We start from the raw sequence: 24,908 nt of genomic DNA, 5'->3' as shown, positions 1-24,908 counted from the left end.
ACATATATAAAATTCCAGTATTGCATATTAAATGATTTTTATGGACAAGAGATTCAATTAATAACTAAAAAAAAGAGAAAAATTACATTTATAAATTTTAAATTAAAATTTAAATTTTAAATTTAAATTAAATGTTTTCTTCAAAATGTTTCAGTACAAACTCCTAGGAACTCTGCATCAGTCCTAAATACCAGCAGACCGGAAACTCCTTCTGCACAGAATTAATCCGGCCCTAAAGATACACTCTGAATTTTCAGGCCTGGGCTAACAACCTAAACCCAGGGTGACTCTGCACCTTGCACGCGGCGCCACTGGGGCGGGGGGGGGGGGCGACACCTGCCACGACACCGCCGCTCCAGCAGGTGGCGCCGCCGCGCCGGCAGGTGACGGAACCGGAAGTGCTGGCATGACCCGCCCCTCCCGGCGTGCCTCGGGTGTCCGGTGACCCCTTCCCTCCCCTCCCCCGGGCAGCGGTGTGAGCGCGTCATGGCCGCCTCGAAGCCCGTGGAGGCGGCGGCGGGCGGTGGTGGCAGTGGCGCGGGGCTGTCCCGCTGGCAGCTGGCGTTGATGCTGGGGGCGCCGATTCTGCTGGGCGCCGGCGCGATCTACCTGTGGGGTCGGCGGGCGGCCCGCCGCGGCGGCAAGGGCGCGAGCGAGCGGAAGACCCCCGAGGGGAGGGCGAGCCCCGGGCCCTGCGGCGGCGGCGGCGGCGGGCAACCCGATGGGCCCGGCCACGAGGAGACGGTGAGCGCGCGCCGGCCGGCGGCCGTTGGCGCCGACCCCTCCCCCCCGCGCGCGCGCCGCGGCCGTTGGTCTCCGGCGCTGTGGGAGGAGGGAGGAGGGAGGGGAGAAGCGCCGATTTTAATGGCAGGGACGGGGCTTGTCTCCACCGGGCATGGGGTGTCGGGGCCTGAGCTGGCTGGCTCGGGCCGCGGAGGGGTTTGGGGAGCGGGTGTTCAGCCGCTGGCGGCGCCGCCTGGAGAGGGGTGGGGGGGTGCCCGGTCTGTGGGAGGCAGGGCTGGGCAGGCCACTGGCCCGGCCCAAAAAGCGGTTGTCAAAAGTCCCGGCCCTGGCCCCGGAAGACGTGTGCGAGGGGATGGAGCCACGCTGCAGCCAGTGCACTCGGGGTGGCATCGTCGTCGTGCTCAGCGGAGAACAATTGGGAGGTCGGCCCGTATAACCACGGAGTGCTCATAACCGGCGTTAACGTTCACGGGTTTTTCCTCGTCTTGCTGCGGTTGGTAGTACTTTGTTGAGAGTGCGTGTGTTTGTTCCAGTCCTGGTACTGGTACTTGGCCAAGTGCGCTATTGAATGCATCTTGTCAATAAAGCAGGCATTGACCAGGTGAGTATGGATTTGACAATGCGATGCTGTTGGGTGAATGCACTTCCGCTTCTGAGGTGTAGAATAGCTATGAGTAAGTTGCTTCCAGGAATAATATTTTGAAAAGGAAATCTGTGATCTGTTGTGTATTAGTCTGAGTTGTTGGATGCAGTAGAATGGAAAGAAAACACAATGAAAATAATTTTAAAATGAAGTATTTTCAATGAAAACACAAAAGCCATGCAATTCAAGCAACTGAGACTTCAGAGTAGGCTTTGCCTAAATAGACATGCTTTCAAAACTTACATTTATCCTGTGTGAATTGCCATTCTGAGAATTTTCAAACAGTCTATACAAAGATTGAAGGACAACATGGAAAATCAGTCCAGATCAGATCCATGATTCTCTTCTATATGCATATGTGGAAGAATGCCTCTAAGGTGCACTTTCTGCACATCTGCAGTCACAAATGTATTGTGATGGTCACATTATATTACTGAAGCAAGGTTACAATTGATAAATGTGTTTGAAGTTTGGCAAACTGATTTGCTTTGATAATAAAATTGCATTAAGATATTCCTGCATTGTCTTTTCCCATTCTTGTGTGCCACCTGAAATGCTCTGAACTGTCAGACCACAGTTTAAACTTCTTGTCTGAAATGATCAGGAGAGAAAGAATCAGCTTTGGGAGACTGGAAAAGGTTGGTTGTAACCTTGATTATTTCAGTGGTTAAGATTTATGTTATGCGAATAGGCGGGCAGTGGCAGGAACGCATGGGAGTGGTGAGGAGCGTGGCAGCTTCCATAGGTAGTGAATCATAGGTACCCTCAGGCATTCCTGGAAGCCTAGTGAGCTGCAAAACCTATGCTGGACCTGGAGGCAGTTACTTAAATGCAGTGATTTGTTAGTTCATGGGTAACAGTACTGAGCAAGTAGTGTACAGAGGACAAATTCAGACTTTGTTTTGGCTCTTGGCTGCAAACAGCATCTGGCATATGGATGGCAGTGTGCTTGCTACGTGTGAGCTCTGGTTTGCAGGCTGCTCATGACCTTTGTGTAGCTGCAGTGACTTTGCTGTTAGTATGTTAACTCTGGGTTTCTTGGTCATATTTCTGAATTACAGTATGTACTATCAAGTGGTCTGTAGTCATTTTGTAGTTGTAGTTGAAGCAAGCACTTAAAACATTTCAAACACTTATATAGCACTTGATTTAAAATACTGTGTCTAGCTTTGTCAGATTGCTCCACAAATTAAATTACTGGAAGACTATGCATCTAAGAATAAGCATATGGTTGAGTGATATGATTCAGAGTTCCTTGAAGAGTGTCATTGCTTATACTGCAAAGAAATGAGAGATATTGCTTAGGACAACTGTAGCAAAAGGTATCAGATTTGCCTGATTACATGAGATAATTGTCTAGTTGGTCAAAATATGGCTGCAGGAAAATTAATGTGTCTGCAGGTTCCCTTGACTGCTTTATGTGTATGGGGAGGATTGCCTTCCTGTTCCTCATGTCCAAAGTGGTGATGCCATGTAGATTTCATGTTTCCACACATATTTTATTAGTTATGGATAAGACCCTTGATTGAAAATACAACCATTGCAGATGCTTTATTTGTTAACTACCTGCGTTGTATTGGTCTGCCTTTCTCTTGTGGTGGAGTATTTTTTTAAACTCAGTCAGATTTCAAATACAAATCTGTACAGTGAATAAGAGCCAGTAATTAATTTCACAGTCTAAACACAAGAGAAACACGTAGGTCAATAACAATTGTGCTACCAACAGTTATGTGTATGTGTGTGTCAGGTAACTATTCTTTTACTCATAAATGTAACTTAGGACTCAGACTTCCTTGTGCATTTCATTAAATCAACTTTTGCATCCATTTGATGCTCTGTTCACTGTTTCTGAAGACATGACCTTGAATTTTGTTGTTCTTTGAAAATATGTAGGGTCTAAAGTCTTCATTGTTCTTTATTCAGACTTCTTACTATTTTGCATGCAGTTCAAGCTTTTCTTTTACCTGCTGCAGAGGCCTCACGTTTTTTCCCCAGGCTGCGTCTGCACTAGAGGATTCTCCTGGCACAGATGCACTGGCCAAGTGTGTGATCTGTGACTGATGTTGTGTTGGCAGAAGCCCTTAGCATAGGTGCTATATCAGGAAAAGCCGAACTACTTTTGAGATTCCTTCTCCTGTAAGCACAGCTCCTCAACAGTACAGTAAACTGGTGTTATTGGACCAGTTAAGTGTCGATGATGAAACTGTGTCTGTGGATGACTCAAAGGTCGGGAAGTCAAATTGCATCTGTTAATTACAGAGGTTGTCACTGTTTCTTATAATTTCGATGGAATGTGTTTTAGTTACTCAGTAACAGCAGTTGCTTTTTATGTGCTCTCTTAGTTTGTAGTGAATGTTGCATAACTTGAACATGTTGGAGAAGTAAATTGCAGTTATTGCATTAATTGATACCCAGTTGATTCATGGTTTTTTATTTATTCCATGATAACTTCTTAGCAAGTTTATACCCTCCTTGTCTTGACAGGAGTGAGCACTGGTTAGTCAGTGAGGTAATGTGATGGTTGGTTGAGTATTTTTTTTTTCTCGTTAAGTTGAAATCACTTCCTTTTGCAAGTCTGTGAGAGTCTAAATCTCACCCCTTAACTCTTTCAGCAAGTTTGTAGGCTAACCCTGTGTTTTTTTGGTATGTGAGGAAGCATGGAGCAGAGATTCTTTAATTGTTTAGTCAGCTGTGTGGCATTGTGTATTGCAGACAAAGCCGTTTGAGTCCGCAGCCGTTCACTGTCTTTGCACATTTTTTTCTGAGCTGGATATAGTCCTTGAGTGCAGTGGTGGGTGAACGTGACCAAACTCCTTGGCTTGTGTGGTGCTACATATCAGGATCAACAGCAAACTAGGATGGCTTCTTTCCAGTATCTATTTTAATAGCAGTCACTGAATGTTGCCTATCTCTCTGCTGTGACATTAGATCAGTATATGAACAAATCAAACCCCTTTGTCTAGATACACTTATGTTGATACTTTACTCTGAATTGATCTAAGCAAAGTATGAAAAAGTAATTTCTGTTGTACTGTGCACCTGCTGCCTAATAAATCTCACTATCAACCTACTGTAAGAGTTCTATGTTTAATGCCAACTGTAGCGGACAGGTGTAGAAAACTTAAACATGTGTATAATAGCAGTAGAACAATTGTTAGACTCTTGGCAGCTCATGTACGGGTTGCTCATGGTAGGCATGAATGACAAGCTTATTTAAAAGGAAGGTGGTTGATGGATAACGTTGACAAATTGTACTGTAAACTTGAGCTTGATTATTTCTAACTATAATTAATGTCCTTGCTTGCACTCTGAATTTACATCTTGAGCTCGTGTGGATGTACTTTTTCTCATAGTGGTTTTAGTTACACTTGGTTAATGCCTTTCAATATAGGTCTGAGATAAGACTTGAGATGAATGTTAGTAAAAAAAAGAAAAGAGGGAAGATAGATATTCAGTAACAACAGGTATTCAGAAACAAAACAACACCTTTTTTTGGTACCTGATCTCATCAAGAGGGTCCTCTTACTTGGAGAGGAAAAAAAGAGGTCTAGACCAGGGTGCACGCTTTTTTTTTCTCTTTTTTTCCCTCATAAGTTGATAAATTAAGATAGCTGAAACAGTAGTCCCCTTCCATGACATCTGTCGGACAAGGGCTCATGCAAGTCCTTTTCAACCAAAAGAAAATGCTGAAACTGACTGCTTGTGCTTCTGTTGTGAATCACTGTCATCATTGGCTGGCAGCAAATTTCTTGTTCTGCTTTAAAAAACAATCATCTCCCTCAAATATATAAAGTTCTAAACTGCTAGTTTAACCATAGTGGCATTGCTAGGGGTTACTAAGCTTTATTCTCACAGCTGGCAGTTTGTTGCTGTTAGGTTGCTGTTGCTTGCATGCAGTTTCTGAACATTTTGTGAGGAAAGCACATTTCCTGAGGTTAAAATAACAGTTAAGACCTTTTTGTCAGTGCTGTCTAGTCTTTAGACAGCTAGCAATCTGCTTGTTTAGTTACTGAGATAACCGAATACTTCTCAAATGCATGAGTGTCCTTTGGCTTAAACTGTTTTAAGACCTGTTAGTGAACAGTTGCTGAAAGTGGTCCTAAGTACTGAGATGTTATTTTTTATGTAACTGCAGATAACTTCTGAGCTATTTGTTTATAGTGCATTGGTAGATAATTGATTATGAACTTCCATTCGTTTTATTGAACTGGTTTGCTTGTTGCACAGATTCTTTGATCAGAAGGCGAGAAATTGAGAGTTTTTCTTGCTCTATATGGACCTTCACCTTAGGGAAAAAAAATGTCCAGTGCACCACGTAGAATGGCAATGGGTCAGGTGAGGAGAAGCAGTGAAATTGGAAAATAATGTCTAGAATTATTATATTTGCAAGAAAATGGAAGAAGGAGGTGTGAAGTTTTTTGATTACTTGTGCATGAGGTACATGAAATTTGCTTGCATAATCAGTTTGTTTGTGTACGTCTTCAGTGTAGCAATTGAGAAGGACCGGAGGGCTGAGAAGCAGCAGCTACTTGGATATTATCCAGTAGTCCTCATCTGTAGCATGTGTCTTTATGCAGGGACTGTGGTGTAGGGCGTCAAAATGCATAGGATGGAGTGGACGGACTGGTCAGCCTGAGTTGCATATTTGGGTAATAGATCCCTGGGCTAAAGGAGTTGGTAGTGATTATAAGACTATAGTACTAGATTACTACTTTAATTTCTGCAGCTTTAAATAATTTTCATACTGGGAACACAAGTCTGAATGTTAGAATGTGGTCCACATCTCGTGTTTTTTCTCTTTGGTACCAAGTAAATTGGAAGAGTGCTGAGTTTTGTAGATTATTTCACAAAGACATTTCTAATGTGGTTTGCTGTAGAAATGCAGAAGGAAAAATTCAAGCGGATTTTCATGCATTTAAGTTTGCTGCGTACGTATAACCCTTTCCTTAGTTAAAAGAGAAGTGGTGGTGTACTGGGAGCTAAATTTAGGATATACTTGAAGTAAATGTAACCTTTTCAAACTTGGGTTGAGTTTTAAAGAAACAATTTCTCAAGTACACAGTTACTTCTCTCAGTAAAAATATTTGTACTCTTAATTTTGATTTGTGTATCCATAGAGTTACATACAGTGTACGAAAAAGGGTGAAGTTAATCTCTTATCAATTTGAATTTAAATCATTAAAAAACAAAAATCTAAAAGCCATGCAGATTATCTTGTTCTGTGAACAATGGAGATGGTGCAGATTGATTTCCTGTAATCCCAGTGATTGGTGACCTGTGAGAGAAGAGCATTTCTGGCAGTAGGGATATTCAAGAAATTCCCTCCCTTATATGGTTTCACTGGCAAGTCTCTCCTCAGGAGAGTGCCTGTAGGATACTTTGTTCTATTTGGATGCCTATTTTTATGTAGGAACTAAGGCTGACACTCATTATCTGGTTCTCTCATGCTATGATTGGAAACCAGGCCTTAAAAGAGAGGGGCTGTACAGCGTCTCCTGGGTTCCCTTCAGGTTTTCAGTTTTAAACATCATTTAGATGCTAAGAAAGATCAGACTGGCATGAAATGAGCAGACATTAAGGGAAACAGGCTGATGAAATGCAAAGATGCTTTCAAGCTTGTCTTATAGCAGTCTAGGTGTAGTTTGATGCTGGTGGTTGATGAGGGGAGACAGGAGGCAGAAGTGTGGTCAAAGAGCAGCGTTTACGATTGCCAGCAAATCCTAGATGTTCTCTTCAGTGTGCGTGATTCAACAGGTGAGATGTAGTGAATCTTGCAGCTATTGTTTAAGGCATTACTGCCCCCAAGTTTGTATTCTTTCCCTCCTCGGAGAGGTTGGTAGGATGGCATGTGTGCTAATACCTCTGTTCATTTTGGTCTGGCAGGTTAGCCTGAACTGCCCCAAAATGTTGATCCTTGAAGCTAGGCTGTGAAAGAGGAGCAGAAATCCAGAAGATGAATGTGAGGAGCTTTTGCAGCTGTGTATTTCTTGAATGTGGGTCACACTCCTTTGATAAAGAGAAGCTTTTTACATCTGATTCCTTATAAACCACAACATTTGATAACTGATCTGTAAATCTAGGGGTTACAGGTAGCACTGTTAGTTTCTGCAGAAATGCAGATGATCAACAGGCTGTGCAGAATTTAACAGGGTCACAGGCCAGTTAGCAAAGTTTTCCATCCTCTGCTACAACGACAGACCGTGATGGTCCAGCACTTTGTATTAGTGATTGGATGAAGCAGGTTGTGTGAAGCTGTAGACGAGTTAGCTGTATAGTTAGTTAATTTGTCTAGTGTATGGAAGGCAAACCAGCTTTCTTTTTCTTACAGGTTTTATTCGCCTTGCTCAGTAGGTCTTTCCAGAAAGTGTTTTCCGTATTTAATTCATAGTCTGCTGAATCAGCTCTGGTCTTGTAGGCTATATGTATTTCAGTAGGAAACTTGTTTGAATTGCTTTGAGGGCTTTGTTGTATTCACATATTTAGTCTTCGGAGAAGTAACTTGAACATCAGCCCTTAAGTGCGTAGCTTGTGTGTGGTGATGCTTTTTTTTATTTGAACTGACCTATCACTTTCTTTTTCAGAGCCCTCTTGATAGAGCCCAAGCAGCCAAGAACAAAGGAAACAAATACTTTAAAGCAGGAAAATATGAACAAGCTATTCAGTGTTATACTGAGGCTATCAGCCTGTGCCCTCCTGAGAAAAACCTTGATCTTTCTACCTTCTACCAAAATAGAGCTGCTGCCTATGAACAACTGGTAAGAAATTAAAGATCATTATGTATTTATTCTAAAAAGTTGCATTATAAAGTGTTTATTTTATCACTTTTGTCCACTGAAAGCTCCCAGGTGGTGATATCTGCTGCCTTCACCACAAGATGCCGTTGCTTGCAGCTATTTTTCACTAGCTCATCATACTTTTCCACATATAAATAAAATTATTTTCTGTTAACTATTCTCAGTCTCTTATGTAATTCTTATATGTGCCTTTCTTGTAAGCCAAGATTTTAATTTCTTATCCTCTGGAATGATTTTCTTGTATGTAAGTTAACTTTGCTTCTCACTACTGGAGTGTTTCTTTAACTGTTAAGTGACAGACCAAATATTTTGGAAGGATGCTACTTCAAAAATTAAACAAAAAAAATCACCAAAATCTTAGTAAAGCCCAAGACCTAAATTTTGCACACGTGGAAGTAACACTTACTGGATAGCTGAGTATACTTGATATTAGTTTTAGAAGTCAACCAGTGTTTATTATGGTATCAGTAGATTTGCTTATGAGGTCAAGTTGGTGAGCTGTATAAAGGAGTGGGAAAATTGGCTTTGTATAGTCTGAAGTATGAGAGACTATGTGATTAGAGAAATCTAGTCTTGAAAGTTAGAGGAGAGATAAACCAGTTCTTATCTAATCAAATACTACTTATAACACTAATTCATGCCATAATGAATCCCAAATGTGTGTGGTTCCTCTTTTTCAGTTATTAGAAAAGCCTGTTTTGATAACCAATTTTGCAGATAAATGGATTTTTAGTTCTTAGTTCTTCCTTGACCATCTCTACTCCTACATATTCATTTATCATCCCTTTGTGGTACCATAGCGTAGTAAATTGAAGTAACAAATTTAAAAAAAAAAAAGTGTTAGCACTTTGTTAAACTTGTTGGTTTTCATTATGTCTTCATGTTTTTTCTTCTATTTGTTTTGTATCAGTCTTTCAGTCCCAATGTTACCTCCTGCAAGCATCTTCACATCAACTCATTATCTTCTCCCATATGCTTTGTACAACTGTCTGGTTTCATTTTTCTATAGGAATTCCTTTTCTGTTTTGTGGCTCTTCTGGTGCAGGTGGCTTCCAGTGGTGCCTGGCAGTTTCTTACTGAGAAACTTGCAGAAATAGAAGCAAGCAGGTAGAACCAGAGCCCTGGGAACTGCGGCTACTGTTAGGTGGGCATGACCCTGGAGTTGGTAGTGAAAAGCTAATAAAATGCAGCCGAGTAGGGCCTCTCTCACAGTGGTGTTTTCTACCCACAGCAAAAATGGACAGAAGTGGCACAAGACTGCACAAAGGCTGTTGAGCTTAATCCTAAATATGTGAAAGCTCTCTTCAGACGCGCAAAAGCTCACGAGAAGCTAGACAATAAGAAGGAATGTTTAGAAGGTGAGTGTCTCTTGATGTGTATACTTTAAAGTGGAATTAGCTCAGGCACTTTGGAAAGAGTAACTTGTGGGATTGTTTTGGTTTTACTTCTGTAACTACAGTAATACAGAACTATTTATTTAAAATATTTCTTTATTTAAAACCATTCATAGCTACTGCAAATACATTTTCTTCTCTCGTAAGAGAAAATCTTTTCCTGTTTTTCAAGCTGTCATCTGCTTAGATCTGAAATAGCTGCTGAGATATTGATGTTACTGCAGCCACTCAAGGTACTCTTTTTCCAGGAAACTCCCTACATTTTAGAATAGAACTCATGTAACATGCTGAGTGGATAACCCAGACAACAGTTGTTCTACTTCCATACAGTAACAAACTTTCTTCCCTGTTTGTTTTAGAGAAATGGTACTACTACAGAAAGCGAGATATTTTTGCAGGTGGAGATATATGGTCAGAAACAAGAGTATTACAGTCATTTAAATGCATTTGGCACGTATTAAAGGGAAAACAGCTTCAGTAACATTTCATTCTGATATATAACCATTATGAAAATTGAAACATTTTAAAAAACCCTTTTTAAATGTCAACACTATGCATTTGGCAGAAACTACTGTGTCAAATCCTTCCTAATACTATTCCTAACAATACATTTTGAACTGTCAGGAAGACAAGACTGAGAAGCCATGGAAATTAAGGAGTACTACAGGTCAGGTGTTGTCTGAGGGCACTTTTGAACTAAGGGACACTGTTTAAAAGGACCCATTTAAATTTCATCAAGTGAAATCATTCTTGCTGATGTAAGATTAAAAGGCAAATGAAATTTTGAGCTGTGCTTATTATCAAAGAAGGACAGAAAATAAGGAGGTGCTCTGACTGGCAAATATAACTGTTAAATTAGTTTTATTATGTATAACAGCTAAGAATTAGGTCTGCTAAACTAGAAGGTAAATAAGATGTGGAAATCTTATTTATCTACTTATTTAGCTGCTGGCAGAATGCCTTTCTGCCCTGTAAGACCATAGTGACTAGAAAAGGACTACTTAGGTCGTTTAGTCCTTTCCAATCACTAATTGACCAACAGCTGCACTTCCAGAGTGCTATAATAAAATCTAAATGTTATGTAGTTGCGATAAACTGACAGGTGATAAGAGCCCCAAGAAAGATCAAGTGTCCCTGCCATAGTAGGATAGCTTTTTAATGTAACTCCTTTTTAATGCTAGTAGCAGTAATGTTTGTAGCAATTATTTTCAACCTTTGGTTGTGTTTGATTTTTTAGCTTGCAGGTTTTTCAGATCTGAAAATTACCTGCTTTTTCTGAACTACATTGGTTTTCTAATACCATACTGCTTTTACCTGCCAACCATGTATGTCCAGTAAAATGCCAAGTAGTAGAGTATGTCCATGTAGTGGAGGAAAGCAAAACCAAACAAAGGCCCCCAAAAAAACCCACCACCACCACCAGCAAAAAACTCCTCCAGTGATCCCTGGCAGTACTGGGAAATCGTTGCTGCCTCACCCAAGTCCTGGCACTAGTTTACAGCTGCCCGCTTTGGGCAAAGCGTGTCTGCTAAGGTGCTATAGTACAGTATTATTGCACACTCTCTCTCACACTCTTTCTGGGTGTAGCATGTTTTCCTGGGGACTCTGATGTGCTTCTTGACCACGCTAGAGTTGTGGGGAGTTTCTGTATAAATGATGGCATAATAGTACCTGTAGGGTGTAGAATTACAGAAACTGTACTTGAATTCCTGGGCAAGACACTTGCTTTTGAAGTGTATTAACAATACACTGTTTGAATTTCAAGTCCAAACTGTTCATCTTTACAGATGTTTAAGTGAAAATTAAATAGGAAAAATCCATGGTAATAATACATTACCTAGAGGATCCAGAGAAATAATGATAATGTACTGTAAGAGCGCATTTCACACTGCAAAGCATGATTCAGGCAGCAGCAGGTTAACATTTGCAGAGGCTCTATGTGTGAATGACTTGGGCTAGCGCTCTAAATATGCCAGCAAGCTATTTCTCTTAAACTTGCTCTATTCCAAAGTCAGAGGCGAGCAGAAAAATTTGAGGTATAATATGGGAAGAGTTCTTAAACTGAGGAAGAAGCAAGATGTAATTGGACTGGATGTGAATTTTAGAAGTAGAAAATTAGGACCAGTCCCAGAAGAGAAGCTGTGTTAACACTTTTAATGTGAACATAATAGGAACATAATTACTATCTCCAAAGTTTCAAAATGTTGAAAGCCCCTGCTGGAGGTATACATTTTCATTCTTCATCTAAGTGTGTTTTTTCTCTAGATGAAAAACATGAAGATAAAAATAAATGTAATTTCTTTCATTCACTGTCATGAAGTCCTTTTATCACAAAGAGATCATTTTGGATACAAATTTGTATCTTGGAAAATACGGTGAATACAGCAAACTGGAAACAGAGGCTTTTACCCTCGAAGAGGACATTCATTAGTTTGACAGTGACTCATTGTAATAGTGGCACGTTTTAGTGTACTCCAGCGACTATCAGAATTTGTCTTTAATCTCACTTTTGTATGTTGTTTCCTAGACGTCACTGCAGTCTGCATTTTAGAAGCCTTCCAAAACCAGCAAAGTATGTTATTAGCTGATAAAGTTCTTAAACTCCTTGGAAAAGAAAAGGCTAAAGAGAAGTACAAGGTAGGACTTGTGATATTGCTGACAAATTCTGATTTCACCTGATTGGTTGGTGAAATGTTGATTGTTGGCATTCTGTCAATTGTTGTAAGCAAGTCACTGTCTTCATCTGCTGAAGTGTAAGAGTCGACACAAACGGTTTTGTACAAAGCTACTATTGTACCGATGTTTTTTTCCTTTGGGACCTGTCCAAACTTTTTGAAACCTCAGTGGGGAAGAGAGGCCTATTTCTAACAATTGTTTCCCTTTAATAATCAAACTTACTGTGACATTCAGGAGACACCTAAGTTGGTGTGCTGCCTTACATGGGGCTTTTCTGGACTTGCAACATAATGGAAACAGACATGCTGGAACAGCAGTAGCCAAATGTTCATTTGCACATCAGATGGTTGAGGTAGGTATGTCTGTTGAGATAGGAAGGTGTGTAACTAATAATTGAAAATGTGTAAAAATGTTGATTCCATATGTAATGAATGGCTTAAAATGAGAAGAATGATGATTGATGGCCCTTTCACCAGGTTATTCGTGGTTTTATAAATAGAAATTTCATGAAGGAAAGATTTAAGTTGACAGCAGAATTCCTGCATTTTAGAAAGTGGCAAAATAATACTGGTTTAAGGTTGGTTTGGTTTTTTTTTTAATTTAAAAAAAAGGCAAAAAAGCATTTCTTAAGAAAAAATGATGCAGTGTGAAGTCACATCTTTTAGTGGTCAGACTTCCTGATTCTGTCTTGAGAAATATGCCTTCATCTCCTTGTGACATTCAGTCACAGGCTGTGTCTGTTCCATTTCTGTAAATAGGTGCTCATACTTGTACTTACCTATTTTGGCACTCAGATGTCTTTGCGTTACTGTTTGGAAACTGTGGAAAAGAGAACTATGAAGTACAGGGTTAGACAGGAGCAGTCATTTTAAGTGGCTGTAGGTTTCCAAAAAAGTTGAGACAGGTATTCTCACTTGTTATTGAAACATTCTTGCTTGGTTTTTGTGGCAGTGGTTGAAGTACTGAAATCCACATTGGTTTTGAGATACTGAATTTCTTTCCTGTAGAAACTCACATGAATGTGTAATGTCAAGATAACAAAAATGAATTGTGCTATTAGTGTGGTGGTGGTGGTAATATCATAAAATAGGTGTGCTTCAAATTGGAGCTATTATGATAGAACTTAATAGAGAAATTCAGAAGAGTGCATTCAGACTTTTCTTGCAGGAGAGATTGAATTGTTATTCTTGTGTGCGGTGTTCATCTTGAGCAAGAAATATTTTTCGGCTATAGAAAGGATTTTGTACCTGAGAGGTGTTATTTCTGGGACTTCAAGTAAAATGTGTGGTGTCTGGGCCAAGCTCGACATAGAATTAGGATATTGCCTCATTATTCTTCATTGTAACAGTAGACGGCAGCTTCTCTTGGACAAGTTGGAGGAAAGGTCAAATTGCCATTCAAAATCTACTTGAAATTAGGCTCATGCTTTAACTGCCAGCTTGCATTTTTCACCCAATTTACGTGCGTGCATGCTGCTTTAGTGCATCTACGCAGTGTCTTAGGATATCCTAAGAGTCGTCAATTCTAGTCACACATGCAGAAAGATACTATCACCCTCCTCTCCTGACCATCTTCACTTTATTTCTACTGGTGATGGATATTGAGTTGTGATCTGAAGCTTAAATAATCCCTAAATGTCATATCAGACTGTCAAATGAGATAGCGGAAAGTCATACATTGGTTCTTTCATGAATGATTTTTTTAATAATAATTTTTTTATCCATTCCATATTTACCGTCCAATCTTACCATCTAATGACTTGAAATTACATTTCTCTGTTTCAGAATCGTGAGCCTCTGATGCCCTCACCACAGTTCATTAAATCCTACTTCAGCTCTTTCACAGATGATATAATCTCCCAACCTTTGCATAAGGGTGAGAAATCAGATGAAGATAAAGATAAGGAGGGAGAGGCTTCTGAAGTAAAAGAAAAGTGAGTGTACAATACAGTTGGGAATTGTTTGGTATTGGAATTAAGTTTTCAGTGATTTTGACATTCTGCTCAGTGTAACGTCATTATTTTTATAGTACGTGGCATGGGAAATCCCATGGTAATAAAGTGAGCCTATGAAATGAGAACAGTATTGAAAATGAAATTTTTATGAAAGCTGACTGCTAGTTCCAAACTGGAGGTGGCTTTGATGTGCTAAACAGAGGAAGGACATTCAGATTGGGAAGATATGCTGAATATTTACTACACTACCATAGTAAAGCTTAGGAGATGGGAGGACTGGATAGTGCTGAATACTGCTTCTGGAGAAAGCAGTATTTTACACTGAAGGAGAGTTTCCAAGGAAGAGAGCAAGTTAGTCTTTGGGTTGGAAGGGAGAAGACAAGCTAGGAAAAGGGTCTCTGTTAATGAAAACTATGAATTTACAGCAACTGAGGCTGGAAGGTGTTTTATCTTTCTGGAATCAAATTGCACATAAATGAGAAGCTTGTTCTGACAAAAAAAAGCTTGAGCTTTTTCTTTTTTTGAATGGAGTTTGAGCACCACATGGATGGTGCTTTAACCTCCTATGCTGTTTTCCAGTTTATTTTTGGAAGATATCACCACTGCCAGTGTAGAAACCATTGCAAACAGCGTTATGACATTTTTTTAAAAAGTAAGATAGACTGTCCTGATCCACAGGCAGATTCACTAAATCCAGGATACTTAGCTGAGGACAAGGTAGTGCTTACTGTAATTTTTGCTGTGAAATCTTTTCTTACACTTACAAACTGCACATTGCTAGGTTTAATATTTCACTTTTCTGACCCGGAATTCCATCCCAGCCCTCTTGTTTTAAGGCAGAGATTATCGTTGTCCTTAATGTGAAAAAAAAATGTCAAGGGACAAATGAAGCTCAAGTTCAAGAGCTTTAAAACATTTTTCTTCTTTATTTCCAATGTAATTTGAGCATTTTTTGTCTAAATTGTTTTCAGCTTGTGATGGCTTCCTCCAGGAATATTTGTAACTTTACTTACAATGCTGGTGGTGTAACTGAGTATAGCAAAAGTTAGTATTTGTTATGATTTAATGAAAAGTCTGAACTGAAATGCAGTGTTCAGTGAATGCATGTATATATACAACTGTTCTTACATCATTTACAGCTCTGGCTATTTGAGAGCAAAACAATATATGGAAGAAGAGAACTATGACAAAATTATCAGTGAAAGCACAAAAGAAATTGAAGCAAAGGGAAAATACATGGCAGAAGCTTTGCTTCTGCGAGCTACTTTCTACTTACTTATTGGCAATGCAAATGCTGCCAAACCAGACCTAGATCAGGTCATCAGCATGGAAGATGCAAATGTGAAGGTAAGAATCTGTCACAGCTGGATTGTAGTTTGGGTTGAGAAAAGGCCTAAGTTAGATGATAAACTTGCAGTATAGTTCAAGTGCTTGTTTTCCTAAGTTTTCAGATACTTTAATGAGATTTTTCTGGTTTCTTTACCATTTTGTCTTTTTATTCCTGAAAAATTGTTTTTCAAGGGCTTGTTTATTTTTGAGACAGCTGTGCTGTGTAATACAAACTAAAGAACAGAGGAAGTTAAATAAATTGGAAGCTTATCTGGTCTGATAAAACAGATCATAAATAAGAGTAAAAACATTAATTGTACTTGCATATTGAACTGCTTCAAAAATGCTGATCTATTTGTAAGCATAGGGAAGCTGTCTCCTAAAGGATTTTTTTGGGGGTTGAAAATCCACTGAGATCGAAGCGTAGGCTGACATATTTGAAATTAAGCAAGGGAGTTGATTCATTTAGGGCCAATATGAAATTTTTTCCTGCTTAGAATGAATGAAATCTGTCAGTGGGAGAAACTAGTCAAATGAAAAAAAATACTGTAGTTGTAACATTCCTCCAAATTTAAGGCTTTGTTGGAGTGGCTAATGCTTCTTTGAACTTTTTTTTTTACAGCTCCGAGCTAATGCTCTGATCAAAAGAGGAAGTATGTATATGCAGCAGCAGCAACCTGTGCTGTCCACTCAGGACTTTAACATGGCTGCTGATATTGATCCTCAGAATGCAGATGTTTACCACCATCGAGGACAAGTAAGAAACATTAGAGGTTTTGTCCCAATACGTGAATATTTCAGTACATACTAAAAGAAAAATAAAGATCAGTACATCATCGGAGATGCTTTATACTGTTTGTGGCAGAAAAACATGAACTAATTTGGAACTGTTGCAGAATAAACATGCAGACTAATTTGCAGGTTCGAATCAGACAGAAGCAGTTTATTTCTGTAGCTATAGGAAAGAATGCAAAATGTCAGAGGTTCAGCCCTCTATCAGTACAAACTCTGACTTAAAAGTACTAGGGCATTTACAGCATATAGATGCTGCTCTGTGAATGGGCCTGATATGGCAGAGCAGCATCTGCATAGAAGGAAACTTTGTTACAGTGGATGTAAGATGTGTTCCTGATAACTCAGCATCTGCAGCACTGCGGCCTAGACTTGCATCTGTCCAGCTCATCCTTCTCTGGCTTGTGACACTGCTGTGTCCTTGGCTAATCTCCAGGCCTAGAGAGGCCTGCTTCCACAGAAGTGTAATGTAAAAGGAAGAAAAAGGAAACACTACCATATGCAGATATGCTAAGTCGTATTCGTAAGGAAGACTTCCATGGATCAAGTGCCTCACTCCATGAATTTGTTAGATCTCTTTAGTGTTCAGAGATAAGAATGGTGTTATGTGTTGACTGAAGGGAATGAAAGTTTTCTGCAGATTGAAAATTAGTGTTTTACAGTAGCTTCACAATAAAGTAAGAGAATGATGAAGTGAGCTCCACTCTTGTGGAGGAATGAGAATGTTGGAAAAAATAATTAAAAAAAATAAATAATTGAAATGTAAGCTGGAAAAGCCAAAATGTTTCGACATCTAAATAGTCTACAGGCATTAACTACAGCAAGGCGAAATGACTTGAGGAAATATGCATAGTTTTGGAGACTGGTCATAACACTAAAGCGGTAATGGCAACAGTCTAAAATGCAAGTGTTCTCAATCCCTTACACATGGACATTGCCTTTTTGTGCGTGAAGCCAATGTTTCCCTGGTGGCTCTGTTATTTTACAGAAGTGATTTTTAGTCATGGGTTTTATAGGTTTCTAGGCAGTTGTAAAACTGAACTGGAGATGATATGAATAACTGACACTAACTGAACTATCACTTAAGTGTCTGAAGCACAGATTAAATACAGAAATAGGATTTTCTTTCATTCTGGCTAGCTGAAAATTCTGCTTGACCAAATTGAAGAGGCTGTGGAAGACTTTGATGAATGTATCCGATTGCGACCCGATTCTGCCTTGGCTCAAGCACAGAAATGTTTCGCTCTGGTAGGTAACATGCTGGTGTTTATCTGGGTGCTTTTTCTTTTTAAAGAGTTCTGGAAAACATACTCTATTTCTCTGCTTTTTTTCCAATTTAATGGAAAAGTAGGGCAACAAACATCTAAATATCTTTGAATAACAAGGTAAACAATGCAAGTTTCTTCAGTTGGAGTAACAGTTTGCTACTTTTATTTTGCAATGTTCATTATTCAAACACTAGGTCATCTTTTCTGTTTTGTGGTAGAGGAAAACAAATCTTCACTCTAATTGTATCATATAAAAATGATTTAAATAAAGCTTTAATGTTGTGGGAAACTATCATCTTCAAGACATTGGAAACAAACTTTCAAGCTAGTACAATGCCTCTGCGTGCAGGAATCTTCTGAGGACAGCTTTGCATGGAGTGAACAAGGAGGAGATCTAGGCTTGGAATTTCTAGGCTTTTGAAATTGAGAGAGGCTATTGGCAATTATCAGGCCTTCCTTCTTTCATCCTTTCTCCTCTCCAAGTCCACTCTGCCAGAGGCTTGGACACATGGTAGGTTCCTAAAACCAGATTTGGTAGGATGTACAGGCATGTCACCTTGTGGAACTTTTAATTGTTATGAAGCATGCATCTGTTGGGGAAGTGGGTAGAGGTCTGATGAGCCTTTTTTTTGGTGTGTGTGTGGTGGTGTTTCATTTTTTCTTTTTTTTTTTTTTTTCCCCCTTTCTTGAACAGTATCGCCAAGCTTATACAGAAAGTAATCCTTTGCCTGTGCAAGTAGCCATGAAAGGCTTTGAAGATGTCATAAAAAAATTTCCAAAGTGTGCTGAAGGCTATGCACTCTATGCTCAGGTACGTTTTTCTCTCTTAAAGAAAATACTGCATTTTCTTGTACCTTTTATCTTGGGCAGCATATATTTCTTCAAATAATATATGAAGATCTTTGAGAATAAGTTCTGGGATAAGACAGTGTCTTTAATAAGCTACCTGAATTTCTGGGTATGGGTGTTCTGGGTGGAGGAAGTAGATGGGGAATTGCTGGAGCAGAATGTAACGGATGAGTCGAGGGTTGTTACTAGACGACAGAGGTCTGGCATACACTTCCCCTTGAATTCCTGCATGTGTGTGGCATCTCACTTGATGGAGGTCAGGGATTCTGTAGGTAATTTGGGAGTTAAGTGTGTGGAAGTAGGCTAACAGTTTCATTCTGCTACAAGTGACATATACTGGTCAAGCAGAGCTTAGTGCAGATGTTCAGAGTACACTTGTAACAGAGACTCTCATTTCTTCTCTAAGAAAATGTGCTGCTGGTTCTAGTACAAAGTATGAGATGTTCTGATTTTGAGTAGGTAGGCAGTATGGATGCATTTCTCTTTGGAAAAAAGTACATTTGAAAAAGGAAGAAGTTGAGACTTGCAGGTATGAACTTCTAGAATGGTTATTACTTGCAGTACACTCAGCATGTTGCTTTTGGATCTTCCATTACAGATGGTACTGTGATCAGTAATTTTGGCACTGAAAGCCTAGCAGTTTTCTTCTAAAAAGCCTCAATTCTGGTAACTGGTGTGCCTGGCCTGCTCCATGATAAGGGAGCTATATCCAATCTCACATCGTCAATATGGTTTTAATTAGAATTAGCCTAGTGTAGAGTTGCATGTTTGGTTGTGTATTGACGCATAGATTTCTCTTTTGATGCAGGCACTAACTGATCAGCAGCAGTTTGGCAAGGCTGATGAAATGTATGATAAATGCATTGACCTTGAGCCAGACAATGCCACTACATATGTTCATAAAGGGTATGTATTGAGTTTGTGATCTTTTTGGTCAAGAGCAGTTGGCATGTTTAGATGAATCAACCCTAACTGAATGTTTGTGTTTAGAAGCTTAGCCAGGAGAAATAACTATGTGAAAACAGCTTAGTGCTGTTAAATCTATTTCTGTAGTTTTGTCTTGACTAAACTGTAAATAAGTTTCAGTAAAGTTTCATTAGTGTTCATTCCTAATTGAGTATCTACTTGGAGTATATGACTCTTACGTTAGCCTCATTTAATTTAAGCTTGGTGCTGAAGTTTTCTCTTTCATAACTTGTAACAAGTTGTCCTGCGAGGAATTCATCTTTAGAGTCATTAAACTGACAACATGGTTTATTGAAAGTGACTTTCACATAAATGTTTTCAAAAGCAGTGACATCTGCTTTACTATCTACCTTGCATTAGGAATTACAAACATTAGGGATCTTTTCTGGGTTGACATGATCTTGGTTATGGGAGGATTATGTGAACTTTATTCTGAATTTTCTCTTTTCTTTCAGTTTACTTCAGCTCCAGTGGAAGCAAGATTTAGACAAAGGGTTAGAACTCATAAGCAAGGCCATTGAAATTGATAACAAATGTGATTTTGCATATGAAACCATGGGAACTATTGAAGTGCAAAGGTAATGTTGAATCGCAGTGTTAAAAGTTCTTGGTTACTTTTGAAATTATAGGAGTCCTTTAGATTTCCCCATGGATCTTCAGCTTTTCTTAAGATCTTTTCCTCAGTGCTTTCAGTGAGGTCAGCTCTTACCCAAAGTCCTGATTTCTGTTCTGTAACTCTTAGGAAAGGTTTTTCTTTCTCTGTGGCATAATTTTGCTTTATGATCTGATAAGGTCCTGTGTGCACCAATTTCATACTTAGTGGACAACATGCAGATGAGTCTGTGCATGTTTAAATCTATCCCTTCAGCATTTAAAGTGACTGCCTTCGTCATTACTAGGCTTCCTGTGTATCTAATGTAATCCTTAAACATATCTTACCGGACCTTTTGTACTGAGTCTCCTGAGCTACGCTCTTAAGCCTGACCATTTGGGTTTAATTCCAACAGGACTGCGGTTTGCAAGCTCACAGGGTAAAGAGGGAAGTCTAATGCACTATGCTGTAACAATGCATTGTATTACAATTTGCGCAAAAGTTTGGGGTGTGGCTGAGAGTATAGTAGAGTCTTTTTTTACATGTCTAGCCATCAAAAGGACAGACAAACTGTTGGCATGAGAAATTTTGCAAGCATTTCCTATTTGAATTATATGAGCTCTTGTCTTTGCTAGTTTTCCTCTTAAGTATAGCAGCTCTCTTCAAGGGAGATGAGAGTTCATTTAGTTGTCTCAGCATTATCGTTGTAGTAAACTGGGTGTCCTGTGGAGAACACTTTATCCCTCACTACCGCCTGTGGGGGCTCACAAGAGGAAGGCTGTTAAACAGCTGTCCTAGTTGCTTAGGCTTGGTAACAACTCCTATCAGTTTGCTCGTCATCACCACAAGTTCTCCTAGTGGTACTTCCCAAAGTCCGTTTAAGCTGTTAGCAGTGGCGACTGTAAGTCCCGAAGAAAGAAAAGGTATTGTAGAGATGAAGAGATTGCTTTGCCAGTCCTAATTGTACAACATGTTGGTTTATTTCAGAGGTAATCTGGACAAAGCCATTGAAATGTTCAACAAAGCTATCAATCTGGCCAAATCTGAAATGGAGATGGCCCACCTCTACTCACTCTGTGATGCTGCCTATGCCCAGACAGAAGTTGCAAAGAAGTATGGATTGAAACCACCAACACTGTAAAGAAGCGAGGAGAAAACGACCACCTAAAGTGAAGTTGCCCACTTCAGCCAGCCCTAAAGACGCTGTTGCAGACCATGTTGAATGGTGGAATTTAGTTTTTTCCCATTCGTGGTGTTGTCATTTGATACATCTGTTAAATGTTTAGGTGTTGTGGGAGTGGTTGTTCGAGGAAGTACGCAGTGTTGCATCTTGTTCCTTCTGCAGCAAAAACCTTGAAGCGTGTCAAGGGAAATAAAGTTGCAGGGGAACAAAAGGAAGATATTTTGGCCATGCAAATAAAAACTTCACATTGGTTCATTTTGGGTGATTATGCTGTGGGCGATTTTTGCTTTATCAAACAATATTACAGCATGTTGGGTTTTTTCCTGTTGATTTTAAAGGTAATACTAGTCAGTGCTGTAAAATAGGTTTCTTTTTTATATGCAATTAATCCTTGAGGGTTGATTTTAATTTTGCAAAAAGGAAAAAAATAATTTTCAAACTGTTTAATAATAGAGGGTTTTTTTAAGTCAGTACATGTGGAGAGAATCCCTGTAAATATATGCAAGCATGCACAATCTTCCCTTAAAGCCCCTCCTACCTTCAGCATAACTTACTTAGAAATAGTCCTCTGGCAGCTATTAGGGAATTAATTTGATAGTCCCTATCCTCACTCCAGGAAGCCCTAGCATACATACTGTATAGGAGAGCTAGTACAAAGGTTGGTTGGGGAAAGAGGTCAGGTAACGCTGCTGCAGCCTAGGTTTTACTGGGAGAAAGGCTGCGTTCCAGTGCGCAGTCCTTACTTGGATGTCACAGGAAATTGCTCGAGAGGGTTCAGAGGGACATTCAAGAACAGAAAGCACTGCTGGGAGTAGAGCTGCCAAGGTAAGGTCATGCTTGCATATAATCTTTGTAATCTCCGACACTCTTGCTTAAATGTAACAGCTAATAGACTGCCTAAATTCTCTTCAGTCTCTAGAGACTGCTGTGTTCTGATTTGCTCCTTCTAGTAACCCCTTTGCAGGATTAAGTGAGATAAGGAACAAAGCATAGGCCAAAATTCAAATAATGGATTTAAAATCTGTATTGGTTTCCTTGTTCTTTAGTCCCTGTCTTGTCCAAGATTACAAATACTGTAGAAAGGAGGCAACTATTCTGCAAGTAGCAGATGGGCAAGTTATTAAATACTAGCATAAACCATCCTCTTCCTCTGGCTAGGAATTTTGCAGAGGGCTCTCTTGCTTTAGTCAGTCCATCTTGTCTCTCCCTGGATTGATGTGGCTGGATAAACCTCACGCAAATACTTAACTGATGTAGCTTAATTTACCATACACTAATTTGGGCTTCTTTCCATCCTGAAATCATAGATTTGCTTGTGCTGAATTGTCTGATGTATTTCATCTCTTAAAAAAAATGAACCATGGTGTGGTCAAACTGTCTTGTTCTCTAGTTGTGACACTACATAGCAGCAGCTTGTATTTTCAACTTGACCTTCCTTTCTCCCAGCAACTACAATTGAAAATTCAAACGGTGGACAGTAGGCATAAAGGCTTAATTTAATCCTTCTAATTTAGCTAGCTCAGTAGGTGATCTGAAATCATAGTGTTGGTGTAGAACTGAAGGCATTGGAAGGTACTGGCAGCTTCTAAGGGCACTGCACATCATATCGAGCGTCACACATCTTCTGGACCTTCCAAACTCTGCATCAGTTACCTGAGAACAAAAATATGCCAGACTGACCGATGTATCCTGTTCTCCTGAGGAGTTTTTATTCGCATGGCCTTATTTACATTGGCATTTTCTCCTCTTCACCCTTCCTGTACCCCATTCCTTACCCTGCCCAATCAATTAAGGGAAAAAAAGCATGTGCTGTTGAATACTAGCATTCCAAATCATCACAGACTCTTGCCTGTTCTTGAACTAGTTTGAAACTGCACTGAAAGGATGCATTGTCTGTAATTTTTTTTGTAAATGACGTAGCACCTGTAAACTGAAAAAATAAACGTTACCTTCAAGTATCTCTCTCTGACATGTATAAGAATAGGTTTTGATGAAGGTGTTCTCTGTAGGGGTGCTCTGTGCTTATTTGAGGTTGCTCTGAATCTAGGAAGAACTGTGAATGACTGACTCCCTGTGATCTTCTCTTGCTTCAACCATTAAGAAAAACATGAATGAAGAGGAGGCATGGAATTGACCAATCTTTTCTCCAATTGCTTCCATCAGCCACAGAGGTATGATCTTGAGAGCTGACGATTACATGGGAAGGGAAATCCAGCCATGAAAGCTGGGAATCTGAGTAGCTGACACCCTGTTAATGTGTGTGTATATGCAGGTGGATCCCTTTACTGAAAGGGATTTTTTTTTTTTTAAATGGTTGAGGTTTTGCTTTAAGCCAGGTGTGCATGTCAACTTGGGAGAAAAGCTTTCTTTTGTAGGGATTGAGAGCTGAAGTGAAACAAGTATTACTGCTATTTTAAAAAAAAAAATCATGTAGGAAGCTAGTACTGAAGACTTGGATAAGCTTGGTGTATCCTAGAGACTCTGGGAAGCTGCTTCTACACATAGTTGTCTTGCATCTTAATTCTAATAGTTTAAAATCCCTGCTGTTTGTGTTAAAGTTTTCTGAAATAGACGTTAGAAATGACTTGAATTACTGGGATCTAATTGCAGATCAAAAGCAAAGAGGGAACTAACATATGCTAAGGAGTTGTTCTGTAACTTAGTCTGGAACTATTAAGAGCAGCGTGGATGCAGCTTTAACCAGGCTCCCCAGCTGCGATAGTACGAACACTACCTGATACAACAGGCATTACTGTATTTTCTGCCACTTCTTCTTTAAAAATAATTTAAACTCTTGCAGGCTGAAATTGTGGAGCTATTTCAGGGGTTACTGGCAGTTTTTCTGTACTTAAATACTGGTGCGTATGTGTAATATGGATACTTAAAGAAGTGCCTGTTTTTCTACCAATGCAAAGATTATTGACTGCTTTAAGTATTACCTAGTTGAGAGCTGATTGTGTACTTTTTTTCACTGAAACCCCCACAAATTCACAGTCCATTTGTATCAATTCTGAGTGGATTGCACTGGAGGTCCCCCAAACTTCCTACTAAACCAAAAAGTGCTTAGAAGTTGTTCTGACAGACTGAAACGCACTGAGCTCATCTCGGCTCCTCAGCAGAGTTCACCACAGTGAGGTTTTCCATGTGGGATTCTGGGGGAGGAGGGTCCTGGCCATGGATTCTGTTCTCTGCCTCAGACTGCACTTTGCATTTTTAGAATTAAGTGGTTGGCACATGAGAATCCTGCACTACTTGAATCCTCCAAAGATAGTATTTACTTCCTGCTGTGTTGCATGTTAAACTAGCATAGAGAGGGGAGGGAAAGGCAGATGGAGTAGTTTAGAAAAATGGATGTGTATTAGTTGCTATGATTTAGGTGGAACCCAGTGATGGCCATCATCGATGCTGATTGTTGAGTATCTGGGAGGCACTAAATGCAGGAGGTTTGACTGAAATGGTGAATTGTTAATTTTTTTAATATTTATTTTTCAACAAATAAATCTGCATTTCACCTTATGCTCTGTGGCTTGTTTCTTAACAGTTCCAGTACAGTATGTATACCAAAATGCAGTGTAAAGTACTGACTTAAAATGCCTGCTGGAATAGATAATGCCACTGAGTAGAACTGCATGACCTGTCTTTTGAGGGGGGGAGGTGCTTCAGGGTTTGGCTTAATTTAACCATTAATTTTCCTCTACAAAGCACACATGTAGCTCGTTCCAGA

General features: G+C 39.6%; 1 protein-coding gene across 2 annotated transcripts; it reads left to right on the top strand.

The window, feature by feature from the left end:
- Positions 1–435: 435 nt before the first annotated feature.
- Positions 436–23,142, top strand: TOMM70 (translocase of outer mitochondrial membrane 70). Of its 2 annotated transcripts, none has more exons than XM_075766762.1 (12): positions 436–744; positions 7,969–8,142; positions 9,413–9,539; positions 12,103–12,212; positions 14,036–14,184; positions 15,345–15,552; positions 16,157–16,291; positions 17,467–17,574; positions 18,289–18,405; positions 19,252–19,349; positions 19,865–19,987; positions 20,989–23,142. In XM_075766762.1, the coding sequence occupies exons 1-12, from the start codon at positions 487–489 to the stop codon at positions 21,140–21,142; spliced, it is 1,761 nt and encodes a 586-aa protein (XP_075622877.1). In that variant the 5' UTR covers positions 436–486; the 3' UTR covers positions 21,143–23,142. The 2 variants fall into 2 exon arrangements, with proteins under 2 accessions (XP_075622877.1, XP_075622887.1); XM_075766772.1 differs by lacking the exon at positions 436–744 and adding an exon at positions 1,078–1,345.
- The last annotated feature ends 1,766 nt before the right edge of the window (positions 23,143–24,908 follow it).

This window comes from Balearica regulorum, chromosome 1 (genome assembly GCF_011004875.1).
Source record: "Balearica regulorum gibbericeps isolate bBalReg1 chromosome 1, bBalReg1.pri, whole genome shotgun sequence".
Lineage (NCBI taxonomy): Eukaryota > Metazoa > Chordata > Aves > Gruiformes > Gruidae > Balearica > Balearica regulorum.
This window is presented reverse-complemented; position numbering and strand designations above follow the sequence as displayed.

Coding starts and splice junctions, on each gene's coding strand:
- TOMM70 (XM_075766762.1), top strand. CDS start 487: ATGGCCGCCTCGAAGCCCGTGGAGGCGGCGGCGGGCGGTGGTGGCAGT. Junction 745..7,968: donor GGCCCGGCCACGAGGAGACG/GTGAGCGCGCGC, acceptor TTTCTTTTTCAG/AGCCCTCTTGATAGAGCCCA. Junction 18,406..19,251: donor GCTATGCACTCTATGCTCAG/GTACGTTTTTCT, acceptor CTTTTGATGCAG/GCACTAACTGATCAGCAGCA.